The sequence below is a fragment of the Lichenostomus cassidix genome, chromosome 12 (genome assembly GCF_008360975.1).
Source record: "Lichenostomus cassidix isolate B80296 chromosome 12, HeHo_3.0, whole genome shotgun sequence".
In the NCBI taxonomy this organism is placed as follows: domain Eukaryota; kingdom Metazoa; phylum Chordata; class Aves; order Passeriformes; family Meliphagidae; genus Lichenostomus; species Lichenostomus cassidix.
In genome coordinates, this window is record NC_139493.1 from 13,261,169 (window position 1) to 13,279,707 (window position 18,539).

General features: G+C 39.9%; 1 protein-coding gene across 2 annotated transcripts; it reads left to right on the top strand.

Moving 5' to 3' along the window:
• The first annotated feature begins 1,985 nt into the window (after window positions 1-1,985).
• On the top strand, window positions 1,986-17,433 carry CHDH (choline dehydrogenase). 2 transcript variants are annotated; one of them, XM_085072731.1, is made up of 8 exons: window positions 1,986-2,006; window positions 6,012-6,816; window positions 7,219-7,370; window positions 10,229-10,358; window positions 11,067-11,201; window positions 12,365-12,507; window positions 13,320-13,422; window positions 14,002-17,433. In XM_085072731.1, the coding sequence occupies exons 2-8, from the start codon at window positions 6,069-6,071 to the stop codon at window positions 14,418-14,420; spliced, it is 1,830 nt and encodes a 609-aa protein (XP_084928857.1). In that variant the 5' UTR covers window positions 1,986-2,006; window positions 6,012-6,068; the 3' UTR covers window positions 14,421-17,433. The 2 variants fall into 2 exon arrangements, with proteins under 2 accessions (XP_084928857.1, XP_084928856.1); XM_085072730.1 differs by lacking the exon at window positions 1,986-2,006 and adding an exon at window positions 2,681-2,959.
• Window positions 17,434-18,539: the final 1,106 nt, after the last annotated feature.

Genomic DNA, 18,539 nt, shown 5'->3' on the forward strand with positions numbered 1-18,539 from the left:
CACAAGTAGAGCATCCGGGAGAAAAAACACAAACCCTCGCACTGAATTGATTGTGAGGAGCTCTGAAACAGAAAAAAAATCACTTTGAAACAAATCTATAAAAGCTATCTTCAGTTATCATGATAATAATTATCAGTACATGGTATTTATGGATTAGCTTATGTGTATTTTAATAGACTTCAGAGAAAATGCTCACAGAATTACTGAAATTATCATTTCCAATGTCCGTACACAGAAAGTGTGCTAAAAAGCAGTGCGAAATGATTAATCATTAACATTGGAGTTGTTGACTAATTCACTTAATTTCCTTCCCTACTTTGAAACAAACAAGGCATATCAGTCTGAATCTACTTCCCTCCAATATTGCTGGAATGTACCTCCTCCTGCAACCTGATGTCTCATCAGTCAGTCGTCATCTCATCTCCTCTCTTCCTTTTCTGTTTAGAGTTTTACCCTGAGCAAGAACTACAAAACAACTAATTCCTAAAGTGCACCATTACTGTAGTAACCATAAAACTTAAGAGAAGGAAGGTAAAAGGCAAAATTTGCCAAGACCAATATATATAGAGTCACCTAAGACCAAAATCATCTGCATTTTAACAGGATTTTAACATCCAAACATTTGTATAACCAAAACATTTACTAAAAAAAAACCAAAGTTCCCAGATTTTTGCAAACATACAGGGGAAACCCTGTTGAATATACCTGCTAAATAATGCAACAGAAAACAATGAGTAGTTTCAGTTTAGTTTGCAGCGATTACCGACTCAAGAATGATAAATATTCAAGTATCTGTGTGTTAAAAAATAGTAAATTCACCTGCACAGAATTCCTGAAATTTCTACTTAAAAGCCATGTGTATGATTCAGTTGATAACAAAGGGATAAGGTATCATCACCAATTTCTATTCAACAAATCCATGAAATACTGGATACCTGCAGGAGCCCTCACGATGAAGTGGAAAACTCCTCTACTTTTTCACATTCAAAACAACACAATTAGAATGTTGTGCTCTGCATCTACCCTTACTTAACTGCTGAAATTTGTTACTTCATGGAACTTCTGCACTCTGAAACTTATTTAATGTATATTTTCTATAGACTTTTTATTTGCTTACGGAATAACAGCATTGAAGGTGTACAAAATTATATCAACACTGCAAACACACATCAGTTTGTTTCCAAGCATTCTTAATCACTGCAAAGATTAAAGACCACTTATATCAAGTACACATTTACTCACAGTTCCACAGGGAACAATTACTCTTTTTCATTAAGGAATAATTATTCACAAGTTCGGAGTGTGGGAGTGTGAGTAACCAACCACCCATAGACTGTCCATTATCTTCTTGTCTGATTAAGAACAAAAACATGAGCAAGTAATTAAGCTAGAAAATTATTAATCATTTAATACATTCTGAGAAGAGTGTTAAGGAAGAACTTGGGGAAAAAACAGCATCTACAAGCAATATCAAAGATATTGCAGAAGAGACCCGTTGTCTTTAGATGATATGAAAAAGTACAAGATCTCACAATTATCTTGGTTTGTCTTCATTATATCAGCTTTGTTCTACCATGCGCATTCTGAAAGGGAAAACAAGACTCCTGGGTTCATTCTCCAGGAGTGGCACCGATTCTTCACACAACACCAATCCCTTGCCACTTCTCAAGGATTTCTATGAGATACTCTCACCACCAGCACGTTTTAATGCACTTCAGTCTACAATGAACACACACTGCCCCAGCACATACTGAGGATACTCAGAGGACAAAGCCAGTAGACAGCTAAGTTGTCTGAGTTATATTGTGGAATTACTAGTTCTGGCTACCCAGTGGGATAAGGTGCAGAATTATTATTGAACACACACTTAGCAGTGATCCAACCAAACCCGAAAGTCATCACTGCTGAGGCAACGAATGATTCAACGCAGACAGGCCCGGTGGGACAGCGCCTTTGCTGCTCCCTTTCCAAACCGAGGTGTTCTCCTGGAAACACGCACTGCACAGGTAAGGATGGCACCTAAAGCCTTGAACTGCAAGGTCCAGCTCAGCTTTCACAGGCTGCCTTCGAGCACTGCGCCCAGAGCTCATACAGACACAGATACCTCCCGTCAGTGCCGGGAGCAGGCGGCTGAGCCGGGCACGGAGAGGGCCAGCTGGGCTTTCATCTCAAACAGCCTTGCAGCTGCCAGCGCTCCCAACTGGAAAGCGCTCTCGCAGCCAAGAGTGGGGAAACGTATTTTCCACCTCACTAAGAGCGGGGCGAAAAAGTTGGAGCGCTCCCGGGAAGGGGCGGGGGTGTCACCTCAGGGCGGGGCTGGGTTTGCCCCGCTCCCCGGGGCGTCCCTGAGTTCCGCGGCGGAGCTCGCAGCCCTGTCCCGGGGGAGCCGGTGGAGCTCGCAGCTCTATCCCGGGGGGCCTGGCAGCCTGTCTCCAAGGGCCCGGCGGAGCTCGCAGCCCTGTCCCAGGGGATCTGGCAGCCCTGCCCCGAGGGAGCCGGCGGAGCTCGCAGCCCTGTCCCGGCGCGGTGCGGGAGCGGCGGGCAGCGCGGCCGTTCGGGCACTCCGGCAGGATGGGCGAGGCTGAGGACTTCGCCCGCTGCCCCTCTGGGCGCTTTCGAGCCCAGCGGCCAAAGGGTGCATTCCGGGGGCAGTCCCAGCTCTACCCTGCCTCCCCGCGGAGCTCTCCCCGCTGTCGCCCCGCGCTCAGGGACCACCCCGCGCTCCGCCCGCCGGGCTGGGCCGTGGCTGCCGAGGGTCGGCAGCAGCCCCCACACCCCAGCGGCCTCCCGGCCCGGCTGAGACAGGCGCGGCCTGTGGGTGCTCCGTCCTGCCGAGGGGAGAGCCGCAGAGCCATCCGTCCCCTCCTGCTCGGCGGCTGCCCCGCTCCCGGTCCGGCTCAGGAGCCCCCGGAGCTCACGGCCGACAGACACGCTTGTGCACAGAGGAGGAAGCGGCGAGGTAAGTCGGCTTGAACACTTCCAGCCCTGCTAAGTTTCATTTCTGGGGCTGAAAGTGTTTGAAAGCAAAGTTTCTGAAAGCGAATGAACTTTGTCTCTAGCAGGACTGAAGGGAAAGTTGGTCCAAAACATTCCCACAGCAGATACATTTAATCCGTGTTACAGAGCCTGCAGCAGGGAAAAACAAAACAACAAAAAGCAAGAGCTGCTTTAACCTGAGGAGCTGTTCCTCCTGCGCCTTACAGTCAGGCCTGACAGGATTTGGCAGGGCCAGGAAGGGTTAAGGTCCTGACAAAGCCCATGGCTCTGCTGCATTCTGTGCTGTCCGTGCTGGGGACATCTCTGGGAGAGGGACATGGTTTACTCTGCCACAGAGGATATTCTCGTTTTGCCTCTGTCAATAGAACAGGCAGTGAAGTTTCAGGCACAGTGGCCCTCTCCTTGATGTTTCAGTTTAGAAGAACTGGAAGGGGATAGTGCCCATGCAGAGGGAGCACAAAGAGGAGAGTGGTGTAAATCAGTATGGCAAAAAGAATTGTACATTGAAACTAGAATTTTAGTCTGTTCAATCAAGATATGTGTGCTGGATTTATATTAAATCTAAACGACTTGATTTTTGACCTCTGCACTTCAAAACTTAAAAGCACCAAGGTTTGTGAATCATCTACACACTGACTGTCAAAGTCGCTTGAATGTTACAGCCAGGACATTGCTGACTGACTTCACTCCCAACTCTCTTTGCAAGATACTCTCTCAAATGTTGTTCTGCCAGTCCTGTTCTGCTTGAAGGAAAGCAACAACAACAACAAAAAGCAAAGAAAACCATTAAATAATATCTAACTATAAATCTGAAAAAACATATGGTGGAAAAGATTTTAAATATACTACTTAAGTTACTTTAATGGAACGCTAGGTTTAGCTCTCTTGGCTGGCAGTTCAGCCTGCTAGCCCAGACTGTGGGTGTCCTGTCTTGGGTCGCTTACAGAAGCCCATTTTCACCCATGACCCCACATCAACAAGGACACAGTTGCAGTAGTAGATACCCATGGATTATATCAGCCTGATACTGTATTCAGAAATGTGTTACAATGACACAAAGAGCTCCAACACCTGCTTTCAGAATGCCACCACCCACTTGCAGCTAACCAGTGTATGATTAGTTGTATTATTATATGGCAGCAAGAGTTTTCCTGCTGAGATGCTCCTGCTCTTCTCAGTCTTGTAAGATATCCAGCTCTAGGCCCTGCTAAATAGCAACTTCTGTAAATACAAACTTTTTTAAAACAAGCTCCAGATTTTGAAGATCTACTGTAATACAGGGAATGTATTTTATGTTGCTACCATATGCATTCCTGAGGAACATGTTCATAATGAGGTTGTGATATAGGGGAACCCAGACAAAGACATGCAGTAACATCCAGTACAGCCCCAAAGATAGTGCTTGTTGGTAGTGAATACAGAGCATCCCAATAGAACCACATTGTATAAACCTCCCTATTTCTACCTATTTCCTTTTGACATTGCCACTGCAACATTTAAAAGAGCTGTCCACAAAACTATAGTTCCCTACTGGGACAGAGCATATTTCCCACATTATCAGAGCCCAGGCCTACATTCTACCAGCCCCATCACCAATCTGCTGCTCCTGAATCAGCTCACCAGTTCTGCAGGTTAAACAAAGGTACTGCAGAACTGAGCCCTTTTCATCACAACCAAAACAAGTAAAAACATCTCTACCTTTCCATCCTCCTCTGCAGCATCACAAGAAGCTGGTAAACCTTCAAGAAAGAATCCTTTAATAGTCTCCACCTGCAAAAAGGCCTGACACTCCCCACCTTCAGCTGGGAACAATTTTCAATTAGCCATGTGAGGAGGATCAGCTGTGTGAACTTTAGGCTCAGACGTATCCCCAGCATATTTTTTTTCTTTCCAGAACAAATTGTTCTCTGTGGCTGGTTGTTCATTCAGAAGTTTTGGGGTTTTACAGCCCCAAACAAGTTTATTACATGTTTTCCTAAGAAAACTCAGAGATGTATGCTTCTTCCCATCTGTTCCCCAAAATTAAAGGAAAAAAACTTTTGCAAACAAGATTGTACATAAAACTGTATAAAACTATAATTGTACAGGGAAGACAGTTAACATTCAGCAGCAATTTACACCTAATTTTGTTACACAGTATTCAATGTATTTCAGAAGAACACTTGCTTATCTCTTTCAGCTCGGCAGTGCTGAGAGAGATAAGTGTAATGGGCTCTGGATAAGCTGCTGTCTCTAGAATCCACTGGAACAGCAGAGACAGAAGCCAAGGGCCAGGGAGAAATACTATTTACCACCCAAGGACACCCCTTTTCACTAACTGTTTTTTCCAAAAGGAATGGTTTCAAGGGGAGAGAGCAGGAGAAACCCTTCAGACTGGCCAGCAGGATCTGTACCTGTGACACACAGGCTGTGAAAATCTGGCATGGAGTCCCTGTATCCAAACTAGTGCAACACAGAGCTAAACCTTGCCTTTCCCTGTGTTAGCAGATATGCCTCCAAATCCAGCAGGGATAGCTGGAAATTAATTTGTTACACATTTGTTTTGTGGAGATATTGTCTGGCAGAATGTGCAGTGAGCATACTCATAATTTCCATTGTGAATTGCCTTGTGTGATACCACTGTCTGTCACAAACTTACAGAGAAATTTTTGAGACTGTTGTTTTTCTTAAATTCTTGTCTGTTGGAGGTGGATAAAGAGAGACAAGAGAGTATTCAAAAGTTTCCCTCCCTTATGGATTTGGCAAATACTTGAAAATATTCGTCATGTATCTGTTTCAGGTACCAGAAGGAAATTAAAACCAGACTGCATATAACATAGGATAGCACACCCTTTGACTGCTGCATAGACTGCATTAAAAGAATAATAAGGCAGTAAATGTTTATTGGTTTATTGGCATTGTTAAATATTTGGGTAGTGAAAATGGGTAAAGTATACCAGTGTCACTGAAAATGACTGACATTTTAGAGGTAGGGATGTTTATATCCTAATTAGTATCTTTGGGTTTTTTCCCAGGGTAAACCACTGGATTTTTTTGCTAGAAATTCTGCAAGAGTGACATTAGCAGTAAAGATGTCATATTTAATGAAAGGATTGAAATGTCACAGTCCTCTGATGCGCAAGGTAGCAGGAGGCCTGTTCAGAGCACACACATTAAAGAACATCTTAGGCATCAATGAGCAACAATTCAACATTTCACGTGCATCATCTCAACTTAGCTCTGAAACGGCAAACTCTTACCATTACATCATCGTGGGAGCTGGATCAGCAGGCTGTGTGTTGGCCAACAGGCTGACAGAAGACCCCCAGAGCACCGTGCTGCTTTTGGAAGCAGGCCCTAAAGACACCCTGTTGGGCAGCAAAAGGCTGCTGTGGAAGATCCACATGCCCGCCGCGCTGACATACAACCTGTGTGACGAGAAGTACAACTGGTACTACCACACCACGGCGCAGCGGCACATGGACAGCCGGGTGATGTACTGGCCCCGCGGCAGGGTGTGGGGAGGATCCTCCTCCCTCAACGCCATGGTCTACATCCGCGGGCACGCCGAGGACTACAACCGGTGGAGCAGGGAAGGGGCTCTGGGCTGGGACTACGAGCACTGCCTGCCCTACTTTAAGAAGGCACAGACACACGAGCTGGGGCCGGATCGGTACCGAGGTGGGAACGGCCCCCTGCATGTGTCGAGAGGGAAAACAAACCATCCTCTTCATCAAGCCTTCCTGGAGGCAGCCCAGCAGGCTGGGTATCCCTTCACTGATGATATGAATGGCTACCAGCAGGAAGGCTTTGGCTGGATGGACATGACTATACACCAAGGTAAATCGTAAAGAGGTCCTTAAGTAATTTCTATTTCTGATCCAGAAAGTATTTTGGAATATGGACATAGAATCTGCACTGAATGCTATTTGAGTGTTGAGGTTACTACACAGCTATGGCACTCTGTTTACATCCTGTTCATTTCACAGCAGCTTGCTATTGGTCTACTGCATATTTCATTGCAAGTTGCATTGGCAGGCAAGTCCTGATCCACAGTTAACCTACATCATTGTGAAATTTGTTAAAATAAAATCTTTAATTATTATATCAAATCACATTTGCTTTGATCTCTGTAAACTCTGTGAAGATTTTCCCTCTGTAAACATCCTGGTGGTTATTGGCCAAAATCTGAAGAATATTGAGCATGACTATTTTGATGTTTAATGTAAATATACATTGTAGGTCAAAGATGGAGCACAGCTAGTGCTTATCTTCGCCCAGCCATATCACGCCCAAATTTCTCAGTTGCAGAGAAGACACTTGTAACAAAAATCTTGTTTCAAGGAACAAAATGCATTGGTGTTGAGTATGTGAAAAATGGGCAAAGGAAAAAGGTAAGAGATTTTCAATTTCCAGTATGAAAAGTATGAATCAAAGCAATTTTTTTGTGAAAAAACTTCTATGAAAAATGTTACTTTATAGTGCAAAATGTCCTTTTTTAGAGGTTATGTTGTTTCTTCCAGTATATGATTCCTTGTCAGTTGTTTTACAGTAGGTGATATTTCAGTTGTATTGATTTAGAGATTAACTTCATCATCATATTTCCATCTCCCAGTGCTGAGGGGACAAGCTCTAACCTGCTGTTACAGAGTGTTGTGTAAGATGTCTGATGAACCTGTGGTGCAACCATTCCCTGTCCCAGCACATTGACCAGTGTGCTGCAATGGTGATGGTTCTGAAAAACAATTCTGAAAATGCTGCTCTGGCATAGGAAGTTCTGTAAAAGCCAGATTATGAAATCTGAATGGCTCAAGGGATACATGACAAATCTTGCCTTATGGCTGGCTGTGGAATAAATATTTTTCAGTTTCAGTCCAACTTCCACTGAACATGTGTGGAAGGAAGCTTGAATTGTGATTACAAAACTCTGTGGATAATTGGTTCATTTCATGCCTCTTTCAATGCATTGACTTCTGGAAGACCTAAACCATCCTTACTTCCCTTAACAGCTGATTAGGAATTTGTCTGCAACTAGGATATTGCCTAAAAGGGGCTTGTATGCTAATAACCTAAGATATATAGTCACAAACAATTATAAAACAATTACAAAGTGTAATAATAATATCCTAGAGAGAATAGAGTACAAATTTTGGTCGTTTGAGTTCAGTAAGTCTTAGAAAACTCAGCAGACAAGTGTTCTGTGACTGAGCATCTGCTAAAAGTTAAAATCCAGTATCAATAAATTGTTCTGTCATTTTCTAAGGCACAGAACAAATCTGCTGCTTTCTAAGTGGGTTGCAAATTATAATAATTTTAACAACATAAAACAAAAGTTGCAGAACACTTAATTGATTTCATAAGCTATTAAATTTTTGTGAAAACAGTACCTCTAATTGCTGTTCTTGTGCCATTATCAAGATCAATTTAGTTGAAGAAAGTCTTGGAAACCTAATTACACATGATCAAAGACTTTCTGAATACTCGACCATTTAATTGTAAAATTCTTTAATTGCTATGCTATTGCTACATATTAATATATGTATGAATCCTACATAGTGAATGATATATATTTATAGCATATGATGTACAAAGTATATTTACCTCCAAAGTATTTCCCTTCCTTTTCCCCCACCCCCAGCATTACAACTGCAGGATTTGTCTGGTTTTTTCTTTCTGGAAAACTTTATAATTGTCAGTATGGAAGAGCTAATAATTTTATTGCATTATGAACATCAAGATGAAGCCCTTGAATACATCAAAGTGTTTTTGTTTTTACAGTCTATTTTAGATAGGATCTCTTTTACGTGAGTCATCAGCAAAGTCAAAAGATCGCCCAAACCTGATTCAAAAATTATTCAAAACCTATTTACCAGCCAGTGACTTGTTATTTGTCTAACACCAAAGTCCTAGAGATCTCCCAGGGTTCCAGTAAGACCTCTGACAAAAGTAGGGAAGGTAGACTGAGCATTCCTAGCATCTTTAAGTTCAGAATCAAGCTAAAAAGTATATTTTAAAGGATGAAAATGTTTTAATGTATTATAGGCTAACCCATACAAAAATTTATCAAAGTCCCTTTTTCCTCTTAGCATGTTAGTTGTGCCATTATCTTGGGCCATTATCAAGACCAATTTTGTGGAAGAACAAAAAAGTATGGGCTAGGAATAAGTACAGTGCTGACTTTGCAGTGAGTTTAGACTGAACAAGTATCATTTGAATGTTCCTCTGAACAAACTGGTACAGTTTTGTGGGTACCATAGAAAATGGAAATAAGTTAGATAAGTCTGTATAACATGCAAAATACAGCACTAAGTACTGATTCAACAGGCACTGATAAGGCCTGTGTTAGTCTTAACATATTAATGATTGCCCAGAGCAAAGCAATAACAAACAAAACATATAGCACTGGCCATCTGTCAGCAATATCAGATAAATAGTGTGAAAATAATTTTTATTATTATTACATTTTGCTGTTACTGTAGCAGCAATCTCATTTGCCATCATTCTGTATAGCTGAGGTGTCACTCAAAAAGGGCAGGATTACAAGTTTACATGCATTCTGTGCTAATCTGTTAAAACTCCGAGTCAAAGGCAGAAGAATAATTTAGCAGCCTGTATCCTGACCAGCTCAGAGCTCAGACCCAACTATTTGATGAAAAGTCTGTCAGCAAAACAGAATTCAATATAAACCTGCAGTCAGTTTTATCAGCTGGCTTTAGTGAGTGGGGGGCTTTTGAGGACTACCATGAGCTAAGAAACCAAACCTTAGTCTTGGTTGAATTAAATTCATTTTTGGAATTTCCAGTGGTTGGAAATTTTTGAGCTACCATGTCTGTGAATTCAAAATCTGCCTTAGGAGTTTCAGTTTTAATTTATAAAGGGTTAGTGAATGTGGCAGAGAAGCTTAGCTGCCTGATCCAAGTGTCACAGCTTCTATTCCCCTGGCAGGGAGCACAGGACTTTATTTGCAGCCATGGTACTGCCTGAGCTGAATGTTTCTGTGCCATACAGTTTGTGCCAATCTGTGCCAATGGATTGTAAAGATGGGAATAAATACAGGAATGATCAAAGTAAAAGCTTGATTATTTCTCTCTGCAGAAAATTCTGGCAAGACAGGAATACATTTAAAAAAGAAAATGTGAGAGAAGGATGTTTAATCTGGATCAGGATAGCATATCCAAACAGAAGCTCTTGACGTTGCTGCATGCAGCTCAGGCTTAATAATCTTAGGGCTTTTGTGCTCATTTCCTTTTAGGTTTTTGCCAATAAGGAAGTTATTTTAAGTGGAGGTGCCATAAATTCTCCCCAGCTGCTTATGTTGTCTGGAATTGGAAATGCAGATGATCTAAAAAAACTGGGGATTCCTATTGTTTGCCATCTTCCTGGTAATTCTTTTTCTATCTTCTAAACTTTCTTCTTCCTATGGATGCAACTGAATGACCATTAAATTAAATTAATCATGAAATTGAGTTGTCTTTATGTCAAATTGTGTAGACTGAAACACATGTTGAAACATGTTTGTTACAAATCAGTGGAAAGATGCATTGATTTTACACGAATCAGTGGAAACATGCATTGATTTTTAGAACTGAGCAACAAACTCCTACACTTTCTTCACTACATTTGACAGTGAAAAATGTCTTTCTGAAGGCATATTTTTATAGCTAAGCAGCACACTTGTCATTAAGAGTTTTGAGATTAGTTTTGATCCACAACAGATTGTATAAACTCCCACCATCATAAATATTCAAATATAGAAGAAATAACATGAACTTTTCCTTAAAGCTAAAAAAGTTAGCACAGTATTTAGAAGTTATATCTGGCAATTTTAGAACAAGTGATATATTTGCCATTTAACTTTCTATTTCCATTCTAGTCATGCTATGTTTATGCAAAACCTTATTGTGACATGAGCAAAAGGCTGCTCTGACTCATGGCGTTGCTCTTAGTCATCACTGCCCTTGTAAGGAGTTGGTTTAGTTCCCACTTCAGCTGTTCTCTTCTTGAAACATGGTGGGTCATTGTCATGTGTGAAATAACATTTTTTTTTCCTCCCACTTTCTTCTCCCTCCTCACCCTTTCTACCCCTGCAGGAGTAGGGCAGAACCTTCAGGATCATTTAGAAGTGTATGTCCAGCAGAAGTGCACCAAACCTATTACTCTCTACAGTGCACAAAAGCCTCTTAACATGGTGAGGATTGGTCTGGAATGGCTTTGGAAATTTACAGGTATGAAGTAAAGTATGCAATCATTCTACCACTGACTGATTAAGAATCATTAAAGCCTTTTATCTGTGAATTATATAGTCTGGGAGCCTTGTTGTACAATCTTTTTCATGCTCTGGGAAATAACTGGAACTTGCAAATGGACTTGAAGTATTTATTTTCTTCTGAATCAGAATATTTTAAATTTTTTATATCTTAAGTAATGAGGGAGGTTATTATACACCACTTTTAACAATACTATATTTCATGTGAAGAAAAACTCTACATTTAAAAATCAGTGTTACTGAGAAAAGCTATTGCAAAAATTGGAGAAAATACTCTATTTTACATCAATGTGATGTCAATGAAAACATTGTTGAACTGAATTAAGTTTTCTGTATAATTGCCTCAAAAGAATTTCTTTGTTGCTGTGATCAGAATCCTTTAAGCCTGTGAGTAAATCCTAATTGACTTTCCTTAAAATGATACATGCATTTTACAGTAACTCAGCCATAATCTATACCTTAAAAAGAATCTGTAAATATAATCCTTGATGTCAGTAAAATAGTTTGGCCAAAGTTAAGTTAAAGTTAGACCACTTGCTGAATTATGGTCTTATTTGGCAACTTATTCTGGGTATATGTGGCTTTCTACCTTGCAAGTAAATATTGAGGGCTAGTTTAGAGTTTTAAACAGAAATGGAAAGAACATAAAGACACATTGCAGGCTTTTCATCTTTCCCTTCAGGGCAGGCACTGTGGATGGCTCTGCCTATTCCATGTGACTGATGGGATAACTGGAGAGCAGTCATGGAGCATGCAGTGCAGTGATATCAGGATGTGCAGCCAATTCCCTCCACACCTGTTAGGACTCTGAGCTCTGAAATCTCCTTCTGGAGTTAGACCCTTGGCCTGCCAGTTACAGGGAGATAACTGTAACATCCTGCTCTCAGATCAGTGGGATTTCCAAAGATATGCATATTTGCATTTATCTAAAAATTAAAAAGCAGATGAAAGTGATGCACATTGCTTATATTACAAGCCATTCATACCGGATTTGTGTTCCTTGCAATTGGTACTGTACATATAAATTCTTCATGGTAGTACATCTGAGGGTTAAAAAGAAATGGATTTGTTGCTCTTCTGAAGTCTTTCAATGGCATCTTCTCTCTCCTTTACGCTCTCTAGGGGATGGAGCCACTGCCCACTTGGAATCTGGTGGTTTTATCCGAAGTGAGCCAGGGGTTCCTCACCCTGACATTCAGTTCCACTTCCTTCCTTCTCAGGTGATTGATCATGGTCGGGTTGCCTCTGCAGTGGAAGCTTACCAGGTGAGTGAATAGAATGTTCCAGGAATGTTTTGTAGCCACTAGCAAGGAGGCTGGTGTTCCATTATAAATGTTGATAATTTGGCTATAGAGTGAAAAATGCTTTGTTCAGTATAATATGGAAGAGATAGCTTGACCTCCTACACTGGGGGAAAAAACACAAGCTCGTTGTTGGATGTTGCCACTAAACTTCTGTTAGTTTTTATCTCTGGGAAAGTAGGCAAGTATTGAATTAAGTACTCACTCTGCTGATGTGCCCTAGTGCTATGGGTCAGGATAGCATTGTGCCAGATGCTACTCCAAACTAAAACAAGGTTGGTTCCCTGTTCCACTGCAGTTTAGACAAAGGTTTAAGTGAAAATGTATAAAACCACTTATTCACTGGCACAAATCCAAGCCCCATTTTAGGCTACCATCTTGTTCTAAAACTCTGTGCTCATTCTGGGGAACTATCACTGACTATACATGTTTCTCCTTGCTAATGTCCTTTCTTCAGAGATGTTAATAATTTGCTCCAGCTGCTAATTGTATTAGCATGCTCTGATACTACTAAATTGGAATGGTTGTATTTTAAATTGAAAGAACAGCTGTGAGTTGATGTGGCAGGTATATCACCCTGTAATGGAATTTCATATTTACAAAACAAATTATAGAAAATGGAAGAATGTTCACTGGTATTTTCCACTATCCCTGTTCAACGTTTACATTTGCTGAATTTGTAAAGTCTGTCTAAATTGAAAAAAAAACCAAAACCATACTGAGTTAGGAAGTACATCAGGTGGGATTGTGTCCTGAGTGCAGCACGGGTGTTGCAGGTCCACGTGGGACCCATGAGGAGCACAAGTGTGGGCTGGCTGAAGCTGAAGAGTGCAGACCCCAATGACCACCCCATCATTGAGCCCAACTACCTGTCCACAGGTAAATGCAGCCTCTCCTTGCTCTGATGCCAACTATTTCCCACCTGTTTCAATGGCAGATTTTTGCACCTACCCCACACCAGTTCAGAAGTGCTGGTTGGTACATTGTTACTTATTTCTCATTTATAAAAGTCAGCTGCTACCAAAAGAGGAGATTGTGCAAAGCACGGTATAAACTAGAAAGAATTCCCTGTCGGGGATGAAGTCAGAAATCTCAGAATCTGCTGTGCCTGGCTGTTCATCACCACCTCTACTTGTGAAGGAATGAATCTCTTTTGCTTCCCTGTGCTGAGACTATTTTCCTTTTCCTAGACAGTGGATACAGCATGATAAAATGCAATCCCTCATAGTTCACCTCCTCCCTTTTGGGGTTGTGCAATATAAGTGACAGTTCTGTTCACAGTGAATGTAAATATCTGTGACTTTGAAAAATATTCTGCTTTATTATGGCTTTCAGCAAGAAGTGAGAGACATTCCTTACAGCCTTTTTTCTTCGATGCTACTTTTTTCTGGTTTGCATTCTGTATGTATTGGCAAATTAAAGGTGTACTTACAATTTTCTTCTTTTCTCTCTACACAGAAAGAGATATTCAGGAATTCCGCCAGTGTGTCAAGCTGACCAGAGAGATCTTTGCTCAGAAAGCTTTTGAAAAATTTCGTGGGCCTGAAATTCAACCAGGAAATCATGTTCAGTCTGACAAAGAAATAGATGCTTTCATAAGGCAGAAGGCTGACAGTGCTTATCACCCTTCCTGCACCTGTAAAATGGGTCAGCCTTCAGACAGCACTGCTGTGGTTGATCCCCAAACAAAAGTAATTGGCGTTGAAAACTTGAGAGTGGTTGATGCTTCAATAATGCCCAGTGTTGTCACTGGAAATTTGAATGCCCCAACTATCATGATAGCAGAGAAAGCTGCAGATATAATTAAGGGCCTCCCATCACTTCAGGAGAAAAATGTTCCTGTATATAAGCCCAAGACCTTGGAAACACAGAGATAAATAAATATTCTCATCCTTTCATATCATTTGCTATTTAAGCTTTCATCAGCATGTTGGTATCTCATACTGAACATGCCAACATGATAAATATCATGCAAAACAACATATCCTATTAAAATAACTATTAATTTGGGTAATTTTTTGGTATTAGACTACCTACTGTATTTTTAATCTGCTGGCTTAAGTTGCATATTTTAGAATCATAGAATATGTTGAGTTTGAAGGGACCAATCAGGATCACTGAATCCAACTTCTGACCCTCCAAGGATCACAAATTTAGTTAAATATGATCACTTGTGGTAAATTCAAATTTTCTGTTGAAGAGAAACTTTTCTGAATGACAAGATGGTTGTGCACATAAGCCAGAAATACTGTGTGATTGCACAAGGAATGGAAAAGATTAATATCTGCTGTTTTGCAAATGATTATGGTGAATAATTTTAACTGCTATGAGAATGTTGCCCAGGATAACAGCTAGTCAGTAATCACCACATCCTGCAATGAATGGTCAAGAAAATGTAAGCACTTATGTAACTTGATATTCACTAGCTGAATTAGTTTGTACCAGAATTCCTAGCGAAGGGAGGAATCTCCAGGTGCTCAGAGTCTGTCAAATGTGGTTTTTATGAGAGGAATGCACAGTTTACAAATCCTCACTCAAAGTTAGATTTCACTAAACTCTGCAGTCTCTAACTGTATAGTATTCAGGGAGAAGACATACAGTATATTTATCAGAAACTTATTTTTCTAAAAAATGCAAAACTGGAGTTGATATTTATAAAAAATCTACTGAAAAACTGGAATTTCTCTTTGTTTTGTTTTGGTTGGAGTTTTTTGTTTTGTTTTGGTTTTTTTTCACAAGGAGCTTAGCAGAATTCTGCTCACAATTTAAGCCGATTTAGTTTACCAGTCTAGCAGCAAGAGATCTGCATTTCTATGACATCCTTAGAGTGATTGGTCTTTGGTCAGATGATTGTTTGCAAAAGATATTTCTTAGCAAATATTCTGAATGGTGCCTTGCTATCACTCAGATTTTATTTAGAGAAATTGCAGCCAAACCATATTTTAAATGAAACGTTTCTCAAAATAACTATATAAGGTCAGATATTGATAGTATGAGATCTTTTTGAATTAGAAGACAAATATCTTATTCATTGAACCAATTCTATATTTCAGTTAGTACTTAAATATTTGCCTTATTATCTTCAGATGTGTAAGGTAAGATACTTGAGCTTTCATGGCTGTTTTCTGTGTCAAACTAACTTTCAAGTACTGATTTTTTAAAAAAAACCATAAAGAAACTGAACTCACTGAATGAATTTGTATCTATTGATTATTTTGTGTTTTTAAGTATTCCAAAATAACTTCTGATTAAGCAGCTGTCAAAGCATAAAGTAAAACCTTCTGTAGCCTAAGATTTCTCAGGACTTGTGGCAAAAAGAATAAACCTTTTTCAGAAAAAAAAAAAGGAATTTTACACCATTTTAACAGCCTGTAGAAAACCTTGCTGACTCAGATGTTGGCTGGAGGGACAACTGCAGATGTTTAAGGCAGATTCTTGTACCTGGTGCTGCTGGCTGTAAGGCACTGATGGAAGCCCTGCTGAGGGAAGAACTCAATTCCTTAGAGCATCTGCATAAAGACAAACAAAACACTGACGGTGGAAGATGACAGCAGTGAACTCTGCTCCAAAAGGAGACAGGTAAACCCTTTCTATGCATGTGATGCATTCTTTTGAAATGAGGGGAAGAAGAACATTTCAAGTCATATGGGATTGATTAGCTGAGTTAAGGAGACAATTCATCTGGTGCAGCTGTTTGAGAAAAGCACAGACTGTGTATTTTGTGCCTCTTAACGGCAAATAATTTTTATTCAGCACTTATGCTTGTGAGATTTTTCTTTAAAGGTATTCATTAAGTTCTAGTTTCATTTGGCATACAATTAGGATACACCAAGTAATATATACCGGTGAGACTTACCACAGTCCTGTGCAGTTGAGAAGGGAAGCAATCTGGCAAGATGAGATACTGAAGTTCCTGCATTTGCAGATTTACAACGTGGGCTTCCACTCTAGGCATGCAAAATGGGAATTGTTATTATGCAACCGCAGAGGATTAACTAGCCACTGGCTTACATAACTTACCATGGAACAAGCACAGACCTCTCCTTTGCTGTTATGTCAAGCTCTAAAAAGATGAGTAAACAGCAAGGTTAGGTATCCATGCCACACCAAATGTGTCTCATGTTCAGGGAGACACTGCTGCACTGAGCACTCAGATAATCTGGCATTTCTTCTGAAACAGCATCATCTTGTCTTGCAGTTCTAAGCATCCACAGACACCTCACAGATTCATTCCTCCCCTTCTAAACACCTAAATATTTTCATTGCAGTGAGCTGCAGTTGGTTTATTAATTCCAGCCTCACTGCTGTAGGATGTTGAGGTTAATTCATGAGATTCCTTTGATGCAGTGCTGAAGGGTTTTGTTGCCCTGGGGAAATCTTTAAGTAACATCAATTTACCATTAGTTTCTCCTGTGTTGTATCTGGTTGCTGGTATTGAATTCCTGTTTAAAGTTGTTCTGACCTCCAGCAGAGTGAAGTCTGCTAAAGGGTACTTAGAACAGGTCCAGGATATTCTAACATGCCCTGTGGAGCACTGGCAGTATCATAGCTAAAATTAACCACCTTTTACACCTTATGGAACTGCAGAACACAGGCTGTAATCCAGAGTTTTACCCATTGAACAAAATAATACAGTGTGATTATTCCCCATTCTTCCCAGATATAAATTCTATAAATATACAGATAATATCTTGTGTGTTCCAAACCAGTTAACTGCAAAAGCTGCTTGATGCAAGAATTACTAGACCTGCCAGCATGGCTGGAACCAGCAATGGTACTGCCAGTGAGAACACAGCATTTCCTTGGAAATGGCTTGCTGCAGATGCTCCAGACACTTGGAGGTCTCTGGCTGGGCACAACGAGATTAAGAAAAAAAGTGGCCAAAATATTTCTTTTGTAAACACATTTCAATTCAAGTTGCTTTAGTATGAGAAGTGCTTTTAAAAGCAGCAGAAAATAGCACTATTGTAAAAATTGCTTTGTATTTAATTCACGTAAAATTTTGTACACCACAACCTTAAAATCTTTTCTAAGTGTCTGCTTTCAATTGGTCTGCAACCAAATTAGGCACACTGGAAAAGTGGGCTTGGAATATGCATTTTCTATAAAAAAAACATAGAGACACATTTTGAGGAATAATAAAAGTATAAATATATAATTAATATAAAATATAGATATAGCATTGATAATATTAAATAATAAAAATAATTAAATACTTTTTATATTATAGTTAAAATGAAGAGGGGGAATAAAAGCTTATCTAATTAAACTATTATAATTTTTACTCTTAATTCTTCTGTCGTCCAAGCTCCAAAAAAAGACACTGTTCAAATGTGAGTATATTTTATAGATTCATTTTTCAGTGAATTTACTCCACCATAGATTACTTACCAGTGCTTAATTCTTTACTAGTATTTTCTCTCATTACATACATATATGAAAAAATTTGGAATCTCATAAATGATGTTTAAATTGTTCAAAGAACTTCTAGGGTTTTCATAAAAAGTAACTACTATGATTGGTAGTATTTTAAGGATGCCAACTACCATTTAATTACCACATCTTTCTGTAGTAAAACCAAACAGGTATTCTTTGAATCTATATTCATGTTCATCCCTAAACCAGTAACTACATAGAACATGGCCTGTAACTAAATTTCTTCATTGCTTATTTTTGCAAACAGTTCTCTCATAAAATAGCTTATCTACCTTAAAGAGTCTCTCATCAGACTATTTAAGGCTAAGCGCAAACAGCAGGAAAACACAGTGAGGTCAGCATATGGTTTTCTGTCTCCTTGGAGAAATCATTAATTGAAAACCCCTGTCACTGCTCAGTCTGCCAAAGCTGATGTGCTATCAAATGTCTATGCTGGACAAAATACAGGACTGAGATTGTTTTCTTCCTTGTTTTTTTTTTTTTTTTTTTTTGAGTTTAACTTCAGTTGCCTTAAAGGTGATTTTCAGAAGTAGGTTTACCACAGTAGGTAGAACTTTGAA

Bases quoted from the DNA above. Each gene is read 5' to 3' on its own strand.
- CHDH (XM_085072731.1), top strand. From the start codon at position 6,069: ATGTCATATTTAATGAAAGGATTGAAATGTCACAGTCCTCTGATGCGC. The intron at 6,817-7,218 runs GTAAATCGTAAA...TATACATTGTAG, and splicing joins GGACATGACTATACACCAAG to GTCAAAGATGGAGCACAGCT. The intron at 7,371-10,228 runs GTAAGAGATTTT...ATTTCCTTTTAG, and splicing joins AAAATGGGCAAAGGAAAAAG to GTTTTTGCCAATAAGGAAGT.